This window comes from Schistocerca americana, chromosome X (genome assembly GCF_021461395.2).
Source record: "Schistocerca americana isolate TAMUIC-IGC-003095 chromosome X, iqSchAmer2.1, whole genome shotgun sequence".
NCBI classification, from domain to species: domain Eukaryota; kingdom Metazoa; phylum Arthropoda; class Insecta; order Orthoptera; family Acrididae; genus Schistocerca; species Schistocerca americana.
The window spans coordinates 594,210,672-594,227,735 of NC_060130.1; the positions used below are offsets into that span (position 1 = coordinate 594,210,672).

General features: G+C 39.4%; 1 protein-coding gene across 1 annotated transcript in view; it reads right to left on the reverse strand.

The window, feature by feature from the left end:
* Positions 1-17,064, reverse strand: part of LOC124554973 (lisH domain-containing protein ARMC9-like) — a 194,469-nt gene that overhangs the window by 26,940 nt on the left and 150,465 nt on the right. Inside the window, exons 13-14 of the mRNA XM_047128710.1 lie at positions 15,814-15,919; positions 9,771-9,898 (exon numbers count right to left, since the gene is read on the reverse strand). Of these exons, the coding sequence (XP_046984666.1) occupies positions 9,771-9,898; positions 15,814-15,919 (234 nt within the window). The remainder of the gene's footprint in view (positions 1-9,770; positions 9,899-15,813; positions 15,920-17,064) is intronic.

Consider the following 17,064-nt stretch of genomic DNA (forward strand, 5'->3'; position numbering starts at 1 on the left):
ATGCTTCTCTGGCTGAGAAGCGGGGACTGGTGTCCCTGATGGTTTGAGGGACAGTGCTCCTGAGGTAGGTGGTGTGGGAGCAACAGAGAGGGAAGTGCCCCCCCAACCATCAAGGGGGCAGGTGTAGTCTTCCGGTTCTAAGAGCCAACTGGAACTGATGGGGCTACAACTGTTCTCATAGCAGCAGCATAAGAAGAGGTCATACCCACAGGATGTAGGCACTCAAATTTCCTCTTAGCCTCAGTGCAGGTCAGTTGGTCAAGGGTCTTGTATCCCATGATTTTCCTTTCTTGCTGTAAAATTTTGCAGTCTGGTGAGCAAGGGGAATGATGCTCTCCACAGTTGACACAGATGGAGGCAGAGCACATGGAGTATTGGGACAGGATGGACATCCACAATTTCGACATATGATGCTGGAAGTACAGCGGGAAGACATATGGCCGAACTTCCAGCACTTAAAGCATCACATTGGGGGAGGAATGTATGGCTTGACATCACAGCGGTAGACCATCACCTTGACCTTCTCGGGAGATGTGTCACCCTCAAAGGCCAAGATGAAGGCACTGGTGGCAGACTGATTATCCTTTGGACCCTGATGGACGTGCCAGATGAAATGAACTCCTCGTTGCTCTAAGAGGTGTGCAGCTTGGCGTCAGACTGCAAAAGAAGGTCTCTGTGTAATGTAATACCCTGGACCATATTTAAGCTCTTATGAGGCGTGATAGTAATAAAAACATCACCCAGGTTGTCACAAGCAAGTAATACCCATGACTGGGCAGAGGATGCCGTTTTTATCGAGACTGACCCTGACCATATTTTGGACAAGCCCTCCACCTCCCTAAACTTGTCCTCTAAATGCTCTACAAAAAACTGAGGCTTCATCAAGATCACTCTCATACATACGAGGTACTGTGGTGAATAATGTTTGCTGCCATCCTAAGCCTGGCATTCCTCCCATGGTGTGGCCAGGGAGGGGAATGATTTAGGATCGTACTTCCTTGCATTGTACTGAGACTTGGAACGCTTAGAGACTGCTGGTGTTTGATCACCACCAAGTGATGATGTGGTACACTTCATTGCGCATCATTCGCTCTGCTACCACCCGCTCTGACCAAGGGACCTCCCCATGGGTGCCATCCAGTCGCAGAAAAGACCACCTGGCAGGATGGTCATTGCCGGGAGCTGTGATACCCCAAGGTGACAGGCATCTACTCCTTGGTATACGTGGGGAGTTAACGATGCAGGCATCAGCAGAGCGATCCCTGTGTAGTCAGGGGGCTACAACCAACAGGGTACATGATGACCCCACCACAACGGACTGACTACCATGCTGGAAATAAGGTGCAAAGAATTCCATGGGCTAAGGATCTCAATGTATGATTGACACGGTGCACCAAGTAAGGCACCCTTCCCCAATTGGCTCGCTCTTTGGGAAAATTTTGAAAAATGGAGGTCAAACCCTACAGGGGACCATCACATAAAGGCCAAAAGGTGTGAGACTCCTTTTAGTCGCCTCTTACGACAGGCAGGAATACCTTGGGCCTTTTCTAATCCCCGGGCCCACAGGGGGCAGAATGTGTTATAAATGTAAGTAAATCAGCGAAGTAAAATACATATTAAAAGCTAAATTTAAAATGTAACACAATGGTTTACCAAAAAGGCACAGCAAGTAACTAAAAAGGTGATTGCTAATGCATTTGTCAGCTGAGGAAGTAATAAAATGAAATCTGTTTGGGAAGAAGCACTTACTGCCAAACTGAGTTGGCCTGCAGGATCACATTATGATGTCTTTTGACGTGCCTTCAAAATATTACGGGAAATTATAAATAGCTTTCACACTGAAGACCTCACTGGTCCATTCCAGTAATTAATAGATTGAGTTGAAATAGGAGTTAGTTATTTGCATGTTCCACTGTTCATGATTGCAATTTTTCACTGTGATATTGCTCTTGTTCTCAGTTGAAAATATGATAACATGCTAATCATTTACATGATTTCTTAAGTTTTTATCAGTATTATTAACATCCATAAAGTGATTTATCCTTAGCTATGTTCAATCTCTCTCTCTCTCTCTCTCTCTCTCTCTCTCTCTCTCTCTCTCTCCCTCTCTCTCTCTCTCACACACACACACACACACACACACACAAACACACACACACACACACACACACACACAAATCTTATTATTACATATCAGAAATTGTTCTAGACAGTAGGAGTTGTGAAGCAGATGAGATTTCAGTTCATGTTTGAAGTTAATTTTAATATCTATTAAATTTTTTACATCAGTGAGAAGGTGGACAAAGACGGCTACACATCTCACTCATTTCTATGCCACATTATGGCTCAGTGAGTCATTTCTATTCCTAGTATCTATTTATGAATGTCAGTGGTGTTTTGAAATAAAACTGTAATTGATTGTTAGCAACAAACTTCATTAGGTAGCAAACGTTTTGTGAGAGTGTTGTCAGTAACTCCATTTAAAGAGCTGTGTAAGAGAGGTTCTAAAGTACACACCAAATATTATCCCTATTACATGCTTCTGTACAACAATCTTTTTTTCCTTAGCGATGAGTTAGCACAGAATACATAAGTCAACTTTTTGACATTTTTGCCTCCAAAATTTGATTTTATCCATAACACAGCAGTTGCAGGTCTTAACACATGTAAGACGATCTGTAAAATGTGACATCCAAGGTTCATACCAATACAAACACCTACAAATTTAAAATATTCCATTTCATTTATTGATTTACCCTTCTCCATTATTTATAATGCTGTTGTCAGGCCTTGTAGAATTGCATGTACTGTGATGTCTCTATGTTCAGTGACAGTCCAATTGCAGAGAACCAGTTATTAATTTTCAAGAATGTTGAAGTTACTTCATTATGTTGAAATTACTTCATTAGACTTCAATCATCAGTAAAGAGAACTATTTCTGCTCTTGGATATCTGTAGACAAATCATTTGCGTGTACCAGTATTGACCCCTATAGTCATCTGTAATGGTTACTCCCTGTTCTGAAGATAATATTTGACTGTGTACACTCCATAAGTTTCTTAATGCTCCATTTACCAGCAAGATTTCTGATACCATAATATTTTTGATTCTATGGAAGAATACTGTGAATTGTGCAATCAAATGCTTTTGATAAGCCACAAACAATACCAGTAGGCAATATTTTGTCATTTAAATTATTTACAGTCTGATTTATCAACTGAGAAATAGCATCTTCTGTGGAGAGACTCTTTTAAATCGAAACTGAGAGTGACAAAGCATTCTATTTTGAGAGGGTGTGCAGTGGTTTTTGCATACATAATTTTTTCCAGTACATTTGAGGATGAAGTGAGTAATGAAATTGGTCAGTAATTATTAACATCTGTGTTACAACTTGTTTTGTAAAGATATCTGATGATGCCATATATCAGTCTGTTTGGAAACATCTTCTGTGGCAGAGATACATATTTTACTTGAGATGTTGTCACCTACGTAAGATTTATTGTTTTTGAGGGAGATATGGGCTGGAGAATTGTAGAATATTCAGTATACAGAAGAATCAGCTACTCATGCAGCAGAGAACTTTTGGAGTGTCCTTGTGGGTTTTTTAGGCTAGGCGATAGTTTTAAGTTCTTTGATGAACCTCGACAGTTGACATGCAGAGGGCAAAACCAGACCATGTACAAAGTAAAGACACTTTGAATGTCAAGAGTTTAATAGTAAACTGCCAAAGAATTTGTGACAAAGTCCCTAAATTTACAACCCTCCAGCAAAACTGTCACACTCAAATTATATTAAGAAGTGAGAGCTGGACAAAACCACAAGAAGAAAACTCTGAATTACACTTTGTGATCAAAAGTATCCAGACACCCCCAAAAACATACATTTTTCCTATTAGGTGCATTGTGCTGCCACCTACTGTCAGGTACTCCGTATCAGCGACCTCAGTAGTCATTAGACATCGTGAGAGAGCAGAATGGGGCATTCCGCAGAACTCACGGACTTCGAACGTGGTCTGGTGATTGGGTATCACTTGTGTCATACATCTGTACACAAAATTTCCACACCCCCAAACATCCCTAGGTTCACTGTTTCTGATGTGATAGTGAAGTGGAAACATGAAGGGATACATACAGCACAAAAGCGTACAGGGCGATCTTGTCTGTTGACTCACAGAGACCGCTGACAGTTGAAGAGGATTGTAATGTGTAATAGGCAGACATCATCCAGACCATGACACAGGAATTCCAAACTGCATCAGGGTCCACTGAGAAAACTTGAATCTCATGGTCAAGCAGCTGCTCATAAGCCACAAATCACGCTGGTAGATGCCAAACGACTCCTCACTTGATGTAAGGAGTGTAAACATTGGATGATCAAACAGTGGAAAAACGTTGTGTGGAGTGATGAATCATGGTACACAGTGTGGTGATCTGATGGCAGAGTGTGGGGATGGCGAATGCCTGGTGAATGTCATCTGCCAGCGTGTGTAGTGCCAACAGTAAAACTCGGAGGCAGTGGTGTTATGGTGTGGTTGTGTTTTTCATGGAGGGGGCTTGCACACTTTGTTGTTTTGCATGGCACTATCATAGCACAGGCCTAAATTGATGTTTTAAGCACTTTCTTGCTTCTCACTGTTGAAGAGCAATTCGGGGATGGTGACCGCATCTTTCAACACAGTCAAGCACTTGTTCATAACGCATGGCCTGTGGCGGGGTGTTTACATGACAATAACATTCCTGTAATGGACTAGCCTGCACAGAGTCCTGACCTGAATCCTATAGAACACCTTTGGGATGTTTTGGAATGCTGACTTCGTGCCACGCCTCACCGACTGACATCGATACCTCTCCTCAGGGCAGCACTCTGTGAAAGAATGGGCTGCCATTCCCCAAGAAACCTTCCAGCACTTGACTGAATGTATGCCTGCAAGAGTGGAAGCTGTCACCAAGGCTAACGGTGGGCCAACACCATATTGGTTCCATCTACCGATGGAAGACGCCACGAACTTGTAAGTCATTTTCAGCCAGGTGTCCAGATACTTTTGATCACATAGTGTATTTAACAAGGCATGGAACATATATCAAAAAGACAGCTTAGATGCAATAGGAGCCATGATGACACTGCAATTGACAAAAATATTGTGTCCATCAAGGTCAAAATTGTGTCCGAGTGTGAAGTTGTCTGGACATGTCTAACCACTTGTCATCAGACGTTTTTCTTGCAGCTCAATTACATCATATCAGTTGTAGAATCATTCAAAGAAAGTCTGTGCTCAGCAATGCAGAAGTACCACAATCACCTAAAGTTAATGTAGGTTTGTCGAATGAAGAAACGGTTGGAGACCGTGGCTGCTATATGAAATAAATTGCTGATGGTGGACAGAAACCAGCCACAAATTGTTTTTAGGTTACTTTATCCAAAAAACACCATTACTGGTTTTGAATTTTTCACAGTTGATCATCAGATGGTTTTTTTCATGCTTTCATCAAAACAAATTATACACTAGTTTCCTCTGAATTGCCCTAGAATTATTGTTTGTTCCAGGGCAACTCAGAGGAAACCAATGCATAATTTGTTTTCATGAAAGCGCAGAAAAAAACCACCTGTTGCTGAATTGTGAAAAATTCAAAATCAGCAACAGTGCTTTTAGAATAAAGTATTCTAAAACCAATTTGTGGCTGGTAGCTGTAAGCCATCAACAATTCATTTCATCTAATGTTAGCTGGAGACGACTGTAGCCTATGAAGTATAGACTAGGATTTCTATGGATTCACTGAAGATGGTACGGGCAGATAGTCTTGTGAAGTAGTTCTGAGCACATTTTCCAAAAACTGTCTTAAGCAGCTAGTTCAACAAACTTACGCTCAATGGAATTACTTTAGAACTTATAGCTACAAACAGGCCTGACCGTATCAACAGTGTCAGTATAGAGACAGGTTTCAGCAATCATGATGTCATCACATCAATGACAGTTACTAAAGTTAATAAATCTGTCAAGAAGGCTAGAAGGGCTTTTATGCTGGATACAGCAGATAAGCAGTTATTAGCACCCTATTTAGACATTGATGGACATCATTTAGTGCCAATATGATGGGTATAGAGGAACTAGGGGCAAAGTTTAAACAGATTATAAATTGTGCTCCGAGATGTACGTGCTCAGTAGGTGGATTAAGGGTAGAAAAGACTCACTGGGGCTTAATAATAAATTTCAGAAAATGCTGAGGATACAAGATTGTTGCACACTTGGTTCACAAAAGAACGAGGAAATGTCGGAAGACAAAAGTTAATAAAAATTTGTGTGTCTATACAAAGACTGATGTGCAGAGCATACAAAAACTCCGCCATAATTTGTCAGTGAAAAGATCTTGTAGAGAACCCAAGAGAATTCTGGTACTCTTTTCTGAATATAATTTGAATGCAACAGCTTTGCTGGAGGGTTGTAAATTCAGGGACTTTGTTACAAATGCTTTGGCAATTTACAGTTAAAATGTTGACATTCTAAGTGTCTTTGTTTTGTATATGATCTGGTTTTGCTCTCTGTATATCAACTGTTGAGTATCCATCAGATAACCTCAAACTATCACCTAACCTGGAAAGTGTACTAAGCAGGTTGAAGGCTTTTATTCAGTTGCTTGAAGAACCAATCTGGTGTGGCAATAGAAGATAGCAAAAGGAAAGCTTAGGCTTTAAATTTCACATTTAAAAGATGATTAACACAGTAGGATCTTACAGACATACCATCATTTGACTGTCGCACTCCCTTATGGAGGAATTCCTGGCACTGAGAAGCAACAGAAATAGCTGAAAACAAATAAGTCACCAGGCTCGAATGGAACTTCAGTTTGGTTTTACAGAGAGTGCTCTTTGGCATTGGCCCCTTACTTAGCTTGCATTTATCATGAATCTCCCATCCAACATAAAGTAAGATCCTACGCAACTTGGAAATAGCAGAGATGGTTCCTTTATATAAGAAGGGTAAACAAACAGACTTGCAAAATTACAGATTAACAATCTTAACATTGATTTGCTGCAGAATTCTTGAGCATATTCTAATTGGAATATCGTTAGATCTGCCTGAGGTTGGATACTGAGGAATAGGTGGGCACTTACACAGAAAACAGAAATAGTTAAAAATACACATAATTTGAGTGAATTAACATTAATGCAGCAAGTCCAACTGTATTCCAGAAATCCTTTAGTCAGAGCTTAGTCATCCCAAACAATCATAGTACAGAGAAACTATGAATAAGACTGCTAATTTACTTGAGGAACTCCACAGTCAAACTGGATGAAATCAGTGCTGTATCTTACTTAAGTTGCCTAGGTGGTGGTGCTGCTCACGTATACAGCAGGAGGTGTGGCTTCTAGATGGCTGCGGATTGGTGAGGCTGTCGCATGGTTTACTGGCAACCTCGGGATGTGTTCTGCCTGGTGTGGTGTCAATAATGTATGACACCACATATATAGAATTTTTCCTGGGACAGAAAAAAACTTCTGTCCACAAATCAGCATGGATTTAGAAAGAATTGCTCACAAAAAACTTGTTTTTTGTTGTTGTGGTCTTCAGTCCTGAGACTGGTTTGATGCAGCTCTCCATGCTACTCTATCCTGTGCAAGCTTCATTTCCCAGTACTTACTGCAACCTATATCCTTCTGAATCTGCTTAGTGTATTCATCTCTTGGTCTCCCTCTACGATTTTTACCCTCCATGCTGTCCTCCAATGTTAAATTTGTGGTCCCTTGATGCCTCAGAACATGTCCTACCAACCGATCCCTTCTTCTTGTCAAGTTGTGCCACAAACTCCTCTTCTCCCCAATCCTATTCAATACTTCCTCATTAGTTATGTGATCTACCCATCTAATCTTCAGCATTCAGCACCACATTTCAAAGGCTTCTATTCTCTTCTTGTCCAAACTATTTATCGTCCATGTTTCACTTCCATACATGGCTACACTCCATACAAATACTTTCAGACACAACTTCCTGACACTTAAATCTATACTTGATGTTAACAAATTTCTCTTCTTCAGAAACGCTTTCCTTGCCATTGCCAGTCTATATTTTATATCCTCTCTACATCAGTTATTTTGCTCCCCAAATAGCTTAACTCCTTTACTACTTTAAGTGTCTCATTTGCTATTCTAATTCCCTCAGCATCACCCGCGTTTATTCGACTACATTCCATTATCCTCATTTTGCTTTTGTTGATGTTCATGTTATATCCTCCTTTCAAGACACTGTCCATTCCATTCAACTGCTCTTCGAAGTCCTTTGCTGTCTCTGACAGAATTACAATGTCATCAGCGAATCTCAAAGTTTTTATTTCTTCTCCATGGATTTTAATACCTACTCTGAATTTTTCTTTTGTTTCCTTTACTGCAGATTGAATAACAACGGGGAGAGGCTACAACCCTGTCTCACTCCCTTCCCAACCACTCTTCCCTTTCATGCCCCTCGACTCTTATAACTGCCATCTGGTTTCTGTACAAATTGTAAATAGCCTTTCACTCACAGTATTTTACCCCTGCCACCTTTAGAATTTGAAAGAGTGTATTCCATTCAACATTGTCAAAAGCTTTCTCTAAGTCTACAAATGCTAGAAATGTAGGTTTGCCTTTCCTTAATCTTTCTTCTAAGATAAGTCTTAGGGTCAGTAATGCCTCACATGTTCCAACATTTCTACGGAATCCAAACTTATCTTCCCCGAGATAGGCTTCTATGAGTTTTTCCATTTGTCTCATTTGTCTGTAAAGAATTTGTGTTAGTATTTTGCAGCTGTGGCTTATTAAACTGATAGTTTGGTAATTTTCACATCTGTCAACACCCGCTTTCTTTGGGATTGGAATTATTATATTCTTCTTGAAGTCTGAGGGTATTTCACCATGACTGTCCTTAAGAGGCAAAGTGTTAATTGCAGTTGTGAAAACTGACAGGGTAGGATACCATCTAATGAGTTGCATTGTTACACAAATATGGAGTCCAAGTCAATTCTCTTTTTTTTAAATTCGCAAATAATATACTTTTACTGCCAAATGCATCCAAGTAAACATCAAATAAAAAAATTTAAAAAATGAACACAATGTGGCAATCACTATGATGATTTAAATTATTTTAATACACAATCAAGGTAAACATGCAGTCAAGGTAAACATGCAAAATTAACAGCAACAAACAAAATTAACAGTAACGAACTGCATCCACATGAAGGTTTTATTAGATTTAGATACATTGACAATTGAGATTTATTGTTACTACATTTCCATACTTGTTATTTCTTACTTTGAATAATGATTTGATACCTTTTACACCCTGGCAATATACTGCACTTCATTATAAATAGATTATGATGTTTCCCAGCATGGATACAAATAAAAATTAAGAAAAACAGTAGACGACCCCTGCGAGTTTAACATTGCACAAGTTGTGTCTTTCAAATTTTTCTCTTAATCTGATTACCTTCCAACCTATGCTATTTTCTAATGATGTAGAAAGGTATTTTATGATGAAATGTGCCACATTTGATAGGAATATCCTGCATAACTAAGCGAGAAAGAGAGCAATGTAAGACATTTGTAAGAAATATTGAAAATCATATTTTCTGTTGAACTATTGGAGAGAGACTGTTGGTAATGCTAATACTGTAAAATTGGAAATTACACAAGCTGTGGTTTATATTACAGTAGTGCAATTCAGTTATATTGGCCAATAGCAGGCACATTTATGATAGAACTTAAGAATTAGTTAACATTATGCCATGTCACATAGTTACCTGCTGAATGTGCCACTTCTGAGCCAAGTACAGCCATCTGAAGAGGACCAGACAGTATGTCATTAAATGTGACAACTTCCTTTGTGCTTTCCCCATCAGTTGCTGAGTCAATGTTCTCTAATATCAGCCTTAAGACAAAGAGTTACCAATAAATGATAAGCATATAACTTCTGAACTTTGTGAACTATAACACATACTAATTAATTACAACATCGAGGTCTGATGCTAAAACTCTAATACTCAGTTTCTCTCAGAATACAAGTTGGTCGAACAGTCTGTGGATGTAATGCCTGTTCATAGCATCAAATGGGTCTGGACACTATGATCGGCAGTACACCCATTGACTGTTTGATTATGATTATCGAATTTTTAAGCCTGTAATTCAAAAAGAAGAACAGCAGCCAATCATATTTTCTTTGCTGTTATGATTTATTGCACCATAAACAGTTTTGAGCTGTAGTAATAGTTACAACATACTGATGAAATAAGCACAGTGTTTCTTCTAAACTGCAAAATGAGAACTAGAAAAGTAATAAAATAACAGTACATGAGCCATAATTACATTACATTAAATGTACCAAAGTACTTATACGTTGAGGGAGCATTGCTTAACAATGTTAATAATAATTACAAACCTGAAAGTAACATACATAACAATATGATGCAGGCTGAGGCAAATTTAGCACAGATAGATGATTATATCTACAGCCATTCTGTAGCTGAACTTATTTTAATTCTTTCACTGACAAGTGCCTGACACAGCTGTTGTTACCACAATGCAGTGCTTGTGTGTTACTTAGTGTTGAATGCTTTGTTCATTGCATGTAATATTACACAAAAAAAACCCTTGAGTGACATTTTCAAATTATTTGAAGAGATTAACATTTGCAACAAATGTCAGTTTAACAGATTATCTAATTAATTACACATTCCATGAATTACTGAAATTATTTCTAATTATAATTTTGTATATTGCTGCATGCTACATATTTTCAGAATACTAATTAGTACAAAGGCATAAATGGATACTGGTCTTAGTCACTACCCATGTTACAACTGAAACACAAAAAAGCAATCATATTTTTTTTCTGTTTTACTATACATTTTACCCTGGTTTAATTAAATATTCATCTATGGGATTGAAGGAGTTGTTCAGAACTGATTTGAGATTTGATTTAAAATTTTTATTGCTACCTGCCAGATATATTATGATATTGTGCAAATTATTAACGAATTTTCTGGCAGCATATTGAAAAATTCTAAAATTATGATGGATTATTTATGACAAAATTGTGTGAAGGTGCAGTTAGAATGCCTAACTCCTTAAAGAGGTACTTATAAGATGACTATGGATGAACACCATATATTACTCTCACTCTTCACTTTTACCAATCAATGCTCCCTTCCTAACTGATGAGTTACCCCCAAGAAATATGCCCTAAAGTATTGATAAGGTGAAATATGCAAAACTGAAATGAAAATTTGTTTGCTTCACAAACTAGCAATTACATGAAGAGTTTAAGTTGCTGAGCTTTGCTGGCTCAGAAGCTCTGCAATATGATTCTTCCACTTCAAATAAAAATTTGTACACAGAATATTCTGACTGTTCTACATTATTCACTGATGCCTGTAATTGGACTGCATTAACTGTTGGCAATATTTTGTTTATTGTGCAGAACTGAGTACACTGTTTTCTTTTTCCAAATTTAAGGAAAAGTTCTTTTCCAGAGAACCACTAATTAACTATTTGACACACATTATTAACAATTTCTTCTGTTGCCACCTGCCACATGGACTAACATTTATCTTCGATTGAAATATTGAGAAACAAGTATATATCTAAAGTTGAACATCAGACCACACATACACACATATTTTCACTCTCAGTGTGCTCTCTCTCTCTCTCTCTCTCTCTCTCTCTCTCTCTCTCTCTCTCTCTCTCTCTCTCTCTTCAGTGAATTATCCTTTGCCTCCAGTCTGGCTTTGCTGTTTAGTATTCATTTGTAGTTTTCCCTGATTAGTGTTAGGACAAATTCAGTGATAGCAAACATATCACTAATAATTAAAGTTACACCAGTTCTTTCAATGGATCTATTAAAGGACTGCGTGAATTCCATGTGGTTCAAAAACATGGTGCAAGTCTTACAATTGGATTCCACTTCGGCAACTTGCATGTCCCTAACATAACCTAGTAATATTAGCAGGGAAAGGGGATCTAAAGTTTAATGTGGAATCCAAACCAAGTGTTGTTCCTGATGAATCTTCACATCATTGGATGGTGAAGGCTACGGTTAAAGGCAGACTGAAATATTCCATGTTCTGGCCAGAATTTGATCCCAAGACCTTTTAGTTTCCAGCCATGTGCTTCACTGCTAGACCACCAGTACTGATGAGACTGCTGTATTTTACAATGCACTATGATATCTTCTTAAAGTCTCCTGTCTCATGTTTTGCTTCAGAGTAGTCTGCCAGGCACTTAAGTGTGATTTGCAGAGTATCCATGTAGGTGCAGAATGATTTCAGAAGTATGGCATGTTATTAACATCCAGCATGATACTTAAGCATTTCTTGAGGTAATTCATCTGTATATGTTATTATGTTTCCAGCCAGTTTGATAATTCAATTGTTATGGAATTGAAAATTTGGCTAGAAACATGAGTACATACAATCAAAGTCAAAATTTTGGGTTTGTCACACCACCTGAGCAGCAGTAACATACCAGTAAACTTCTGTAATGTTTCACTATTCTAAGCTTTTATTTCACTATTGGCATATTTTTTGTGATTGCATGTGACTTTTACAGTTGACAAAATAAAACTGTTGACATGTCCTGATAAGCTTGGGTACCTTTGGTTGTATCCAGCTCACACCAGTGATAATGCAATGCACACCGGCAACATCAGCAGCACCATATGTACCACAATTTTATCAGTGTATTTATTCCCTTCTTATTGTATTTTACTTATAGATCTTTTTCATTTTTTGTGATTGAGTGCAATTACCACATATTGTTTTATACACAAGGGTTGGAACTTAAATAGTGGCAACTATTTATTCACAACCAATACAAAAGAATTACGTGTTTGCACCTGTTACCGTCCTTCAAAGTAGTCGCCAGCATTGTTTAGAATCCGTTGCTAGTGATGTGGAAGGCGTAGTATACTGTTAGCAGAGCCTGTTCTGTTGATGGTGCGAATGGAGCAGTCTAAAGTTATAATGATTCTTGGGTACGACTGTGATAGTGTTATCCTAATGCATTAGATTCCTCCATGACAGACCATAAATGCACAGTATTACTGTTCATTTTTGGAGCATCACCTGCAACCAGCTTTGAGAAAGGAGAGGTGACACTTTCTGCGCAATCCACCCATCATTTTGCACGACAATGCATGGGCGCATACAGTGAAAGCTATGGCTGCTCTGTTCGGTCAATGGGACTGGGAAGTACTGTACCATCCACCATACTCCTCGGACTTAAGTTCTTGTGACTTTGATTTGATTCCGAAGATGAAGGAACACTTTGTGGCACTCGCTTAAGAACTGTTCAAGAGATTCACAGGGAGTAGACCGCTCCATTTGCACCATCAACAGAACAGGCTCTGCTAATGGTACACTACGCCTTCCACATCGCTGGCAATGGGCTTTACACAATGGTGGTGACTATTTTGAAGGACAGTAACAGGTACAAACATGTAACTCTTTTGCATCGACTGTGAATTTAAGTCCCAACCCTCATATATAATAGCTGAGTACCTGTAGTTGCCTGTGTATGCATTTATTCCGCTCTTCTATAAGGCCATCTCCACCTCCTCCCTCTATCTGTCCATCTCCACCACCTGCTCTCTCTCTTCACCTCCTCCACCCTTTACTCCCTCTACTCCTAGTCCATCTACTTCTGCCCCTCTCTCTGTCTGTGTACTTCTGCCCCTCTCTCTGTCTATCTCCTCCTCCCCCTCTCTTTGTCCATCTCCTCCATCCCCCACTCTCTGCCCATCTCCTCTTCCCTTTTTTGTCCATTTCCTCTTCCTGATCTGTCTGTTCATCTCCTCCTCTCATCTCTACCTAGCTCTTCCTCCCCCTTGTCTCTGTTCATCTCCTCCTCCCCACTCACTCTGTCTATTTCCCCATCCCCTATCTGCCCATCCCCTTTTTTATTTATTTTTTACATTGTATTGTTTGTTGATACGTGAAAACATAACACGGATATAGGTGAGGGATGCCGAACATGATAACACATTGTTCCATAGGCAGGTATATGACAAGCACTCATTTACTGTCAGAATGTCTCTGGCACTTGTCCAATATGAAGTTTTCAGTGGGCTGTCCCAATGAAGTGATCCAGTTTTAGCAGAATGACTCACCAATTAACACAAATTGAATTGTTCAACAATGGTTTTAACAACAGGCTGATGTGAACCTGATCAACTGGCCTGTACATGCACTGGACTTGAAGCCCATTGAAAATTTGCGGGACAAAATGAAGTGTCGGAGGAACTTACACTGGTGGACACCAGCACCCCACACACCTGACCAACTGTGAGACCTACTGTTGGATACATGGGAGAGTCTCACTGGATGCTGAGACATATTTCAAATGACTGACTGCCTGTATCCCTCATCAGGTGAGGCATGTTATTGATGGAAATGATGAGTGGACCTCATACTGGTCTCATTCCTAATGTGAAACTTTCCTTTTCTCACATTACTCCACTTTATATTACACTAGCAAATCCAGTAATGGTCACAATTGCTAAACATATATCGGATCTTGATATACATTCTGATCTCCTTCTCCCCACTTTCTCTGTCCATATCCTCCTCCTCAACCCCTCTCTGTCCACCACCCCCATCTCCCCCTCTCTGTCCATCTCCTCCTCCCCACTACCTTCCCCCTCCTCCTCCTCCTCCTCCTCCTCCTCCTCCTCCTCCTCCTCCTCCTCCTCCCCCATCTCTCTGTTTGTCTGTCTCCTCTTCCTCCCTCTCTATGTCTATTTCCTCCACCCCCTCTGCACCCATCTCTGCTTCTCCTCTCTCTCCAACCATCAGTCTTGTTTATTACTATTGTCAACAAACTCTTGACTGGGAACGAAAATCACTTAACATGAATGAGTAAATTGTTTCGGATCATTGGTATATGGGGCACATGACACTTCTCCTGCTGCTGGAGGATAGTAGCTTCAATGACAGTATTTTGCATAGTTTTAATCTGGGAATGGGTAGGCTTACAAAGTTTCAGGTGATTCAGATTCTGTAGTGGTATTATTATCATAAGCCGATAAGCCACAAATACAACTTTCCTATTTTCTCTTAAAAAGGACTGTGAGAAGGTGGGGGTGGGGAGGGTGGCATTCAGAAACAGTCCATTGCATATTATGGGCATTTATGTTTTCAACGAGAATAAATACAGATTAGAGTGAAAACTCTTTGATATCAATATCATTAGCAACAGGGTACTATCTCAGTTGTATAAAGTTACAAAGTAAACTGGCTGTAACCTCTTTAAATGGAGCATTCTAGCACTGATCTTGAAAGGTTTACAGAAAACAAACCTAAATATCAGTGGGTAGTAGAGGATCTGAACTCCACTCCATCTTAACAGAAGGAGAGTTGTCAGGTTGTGTAGTAAGGAGGGAGAAGTAAGAGGAGAGATCTTCAATGAGACCTATTTGGGCCTGACTGTCAGGGATAAGTATACAGAGCACACTATTATTTCAAGTAGAATATGCACTGATGTGGCAATCACTTGAAGGTGGGGATAATGGGTGAGGAGTCATAGGAATCACTGACAAAAACAGCCACTGTGAGCTTCACCATTTTGCCACTGAGGCTGTCTTTCAATGAGGCTTAACGTCCTTTAGCATACATAATTTGTAAGCTAATTCCATTTTATCATTAAGAGTATTGCTTGTGCTACTGTGATCAATATTATTAGCCCAAATTCAGTACTGCTAAAATAAATTCTTATAATGATGACAATTTTTCATTTTAAATCACAGAAACAGTACAGTACTAAACAAGCCAGTAAATGTAGAAAGATACTTACGCATTTGATGGATGACCGAGTGCCTGTGACCGCTGCAGCTGGGGTGTGGTAGCGCGGAAAACAGGTTCTCCTGCATGAGGTAATGTATTCGATGGCAAAACCAAACCTATAAACCATGAATGACAATATAATTTTGGATGTTTCAGCTGTCTACGTGAGGGCATTATCAGTCTGAAAGTTGCAGTCCCTGCCGAGAACACTACATGTGCCACTGGCCATTGATTAAACATGAGCACATAAATTAGTTTCACAGTCCTTACTAGTTACCTTTACTTTCGGTGTGACCACAAAACTCACCCAAACCATAACAGAACCCTCAAAATGCTTCACAGGTGGATGGGGATAGCCTGTATCCTTAAATTTCCTTGATGTTTTACACACATAAACCACATCTACATATACATGACTAATCTGCAGTTCACAGCTAATTGTTGGTAGAGGGTTCATCAAACCACTTGCACATTATTTCTCTACCATTCCCCTCTCTACAGGGTGAATCACTAACTACTACCACCTAGAATAACTCTGAAAGTATGATAGTAACTGTAAAGTTTGTGGGACAAATGTTGCATGGAACAATGGGGGCCAGTGGCTATCGAGGCAAATCCAATAATGTGTAACATTCTCTCTTGTATAGCGTGCAAATAGTAAATATTTGCTGAATACGGCATATCTATCTAACGTGCGATTGACATGTAAACACCATTCGATGGTTTCGCAATACAACAGTAATAGGAAAGGTAAGACTAGAATCATTGAATCAAGCGAATGTGAATGATGTATTCCTTCGAAGAACAAGTCAATATGCTTATCATTTACGGAGAATGTCAACCAAATTCAGTGAGAGCTAAAGACTTCTACACTGAAAAATGTCCTCAACGTTCTCACCCTAAACGTCATACATTTAAATGTGTGTATGATAAACTGAGAACAACTGGATCTTTAACGCATCGGAAACATATCTGGCAAAGGAAAATTACTAATGAGGAAATGGAAATTGGTACTCTTTGCCGTTGTGGTTCGAGATCCTTGTGTTAGTTCACTTCAAATCTCAAGGGAATCTGGCATGAGCCAGAGTAGTATTGTTCATGATCTGCATTGCCATAAATATCATCATTACCATATCAGTCTCCACCAAGAATTAACTGGTACGGATTGTATGCATCGCATTGAATTCTGCCGATGGGCTCAACTTCAGATTCAGAGGGATGACACATTTATTAATTTGATTTTATTTACTGACGAGGCTAC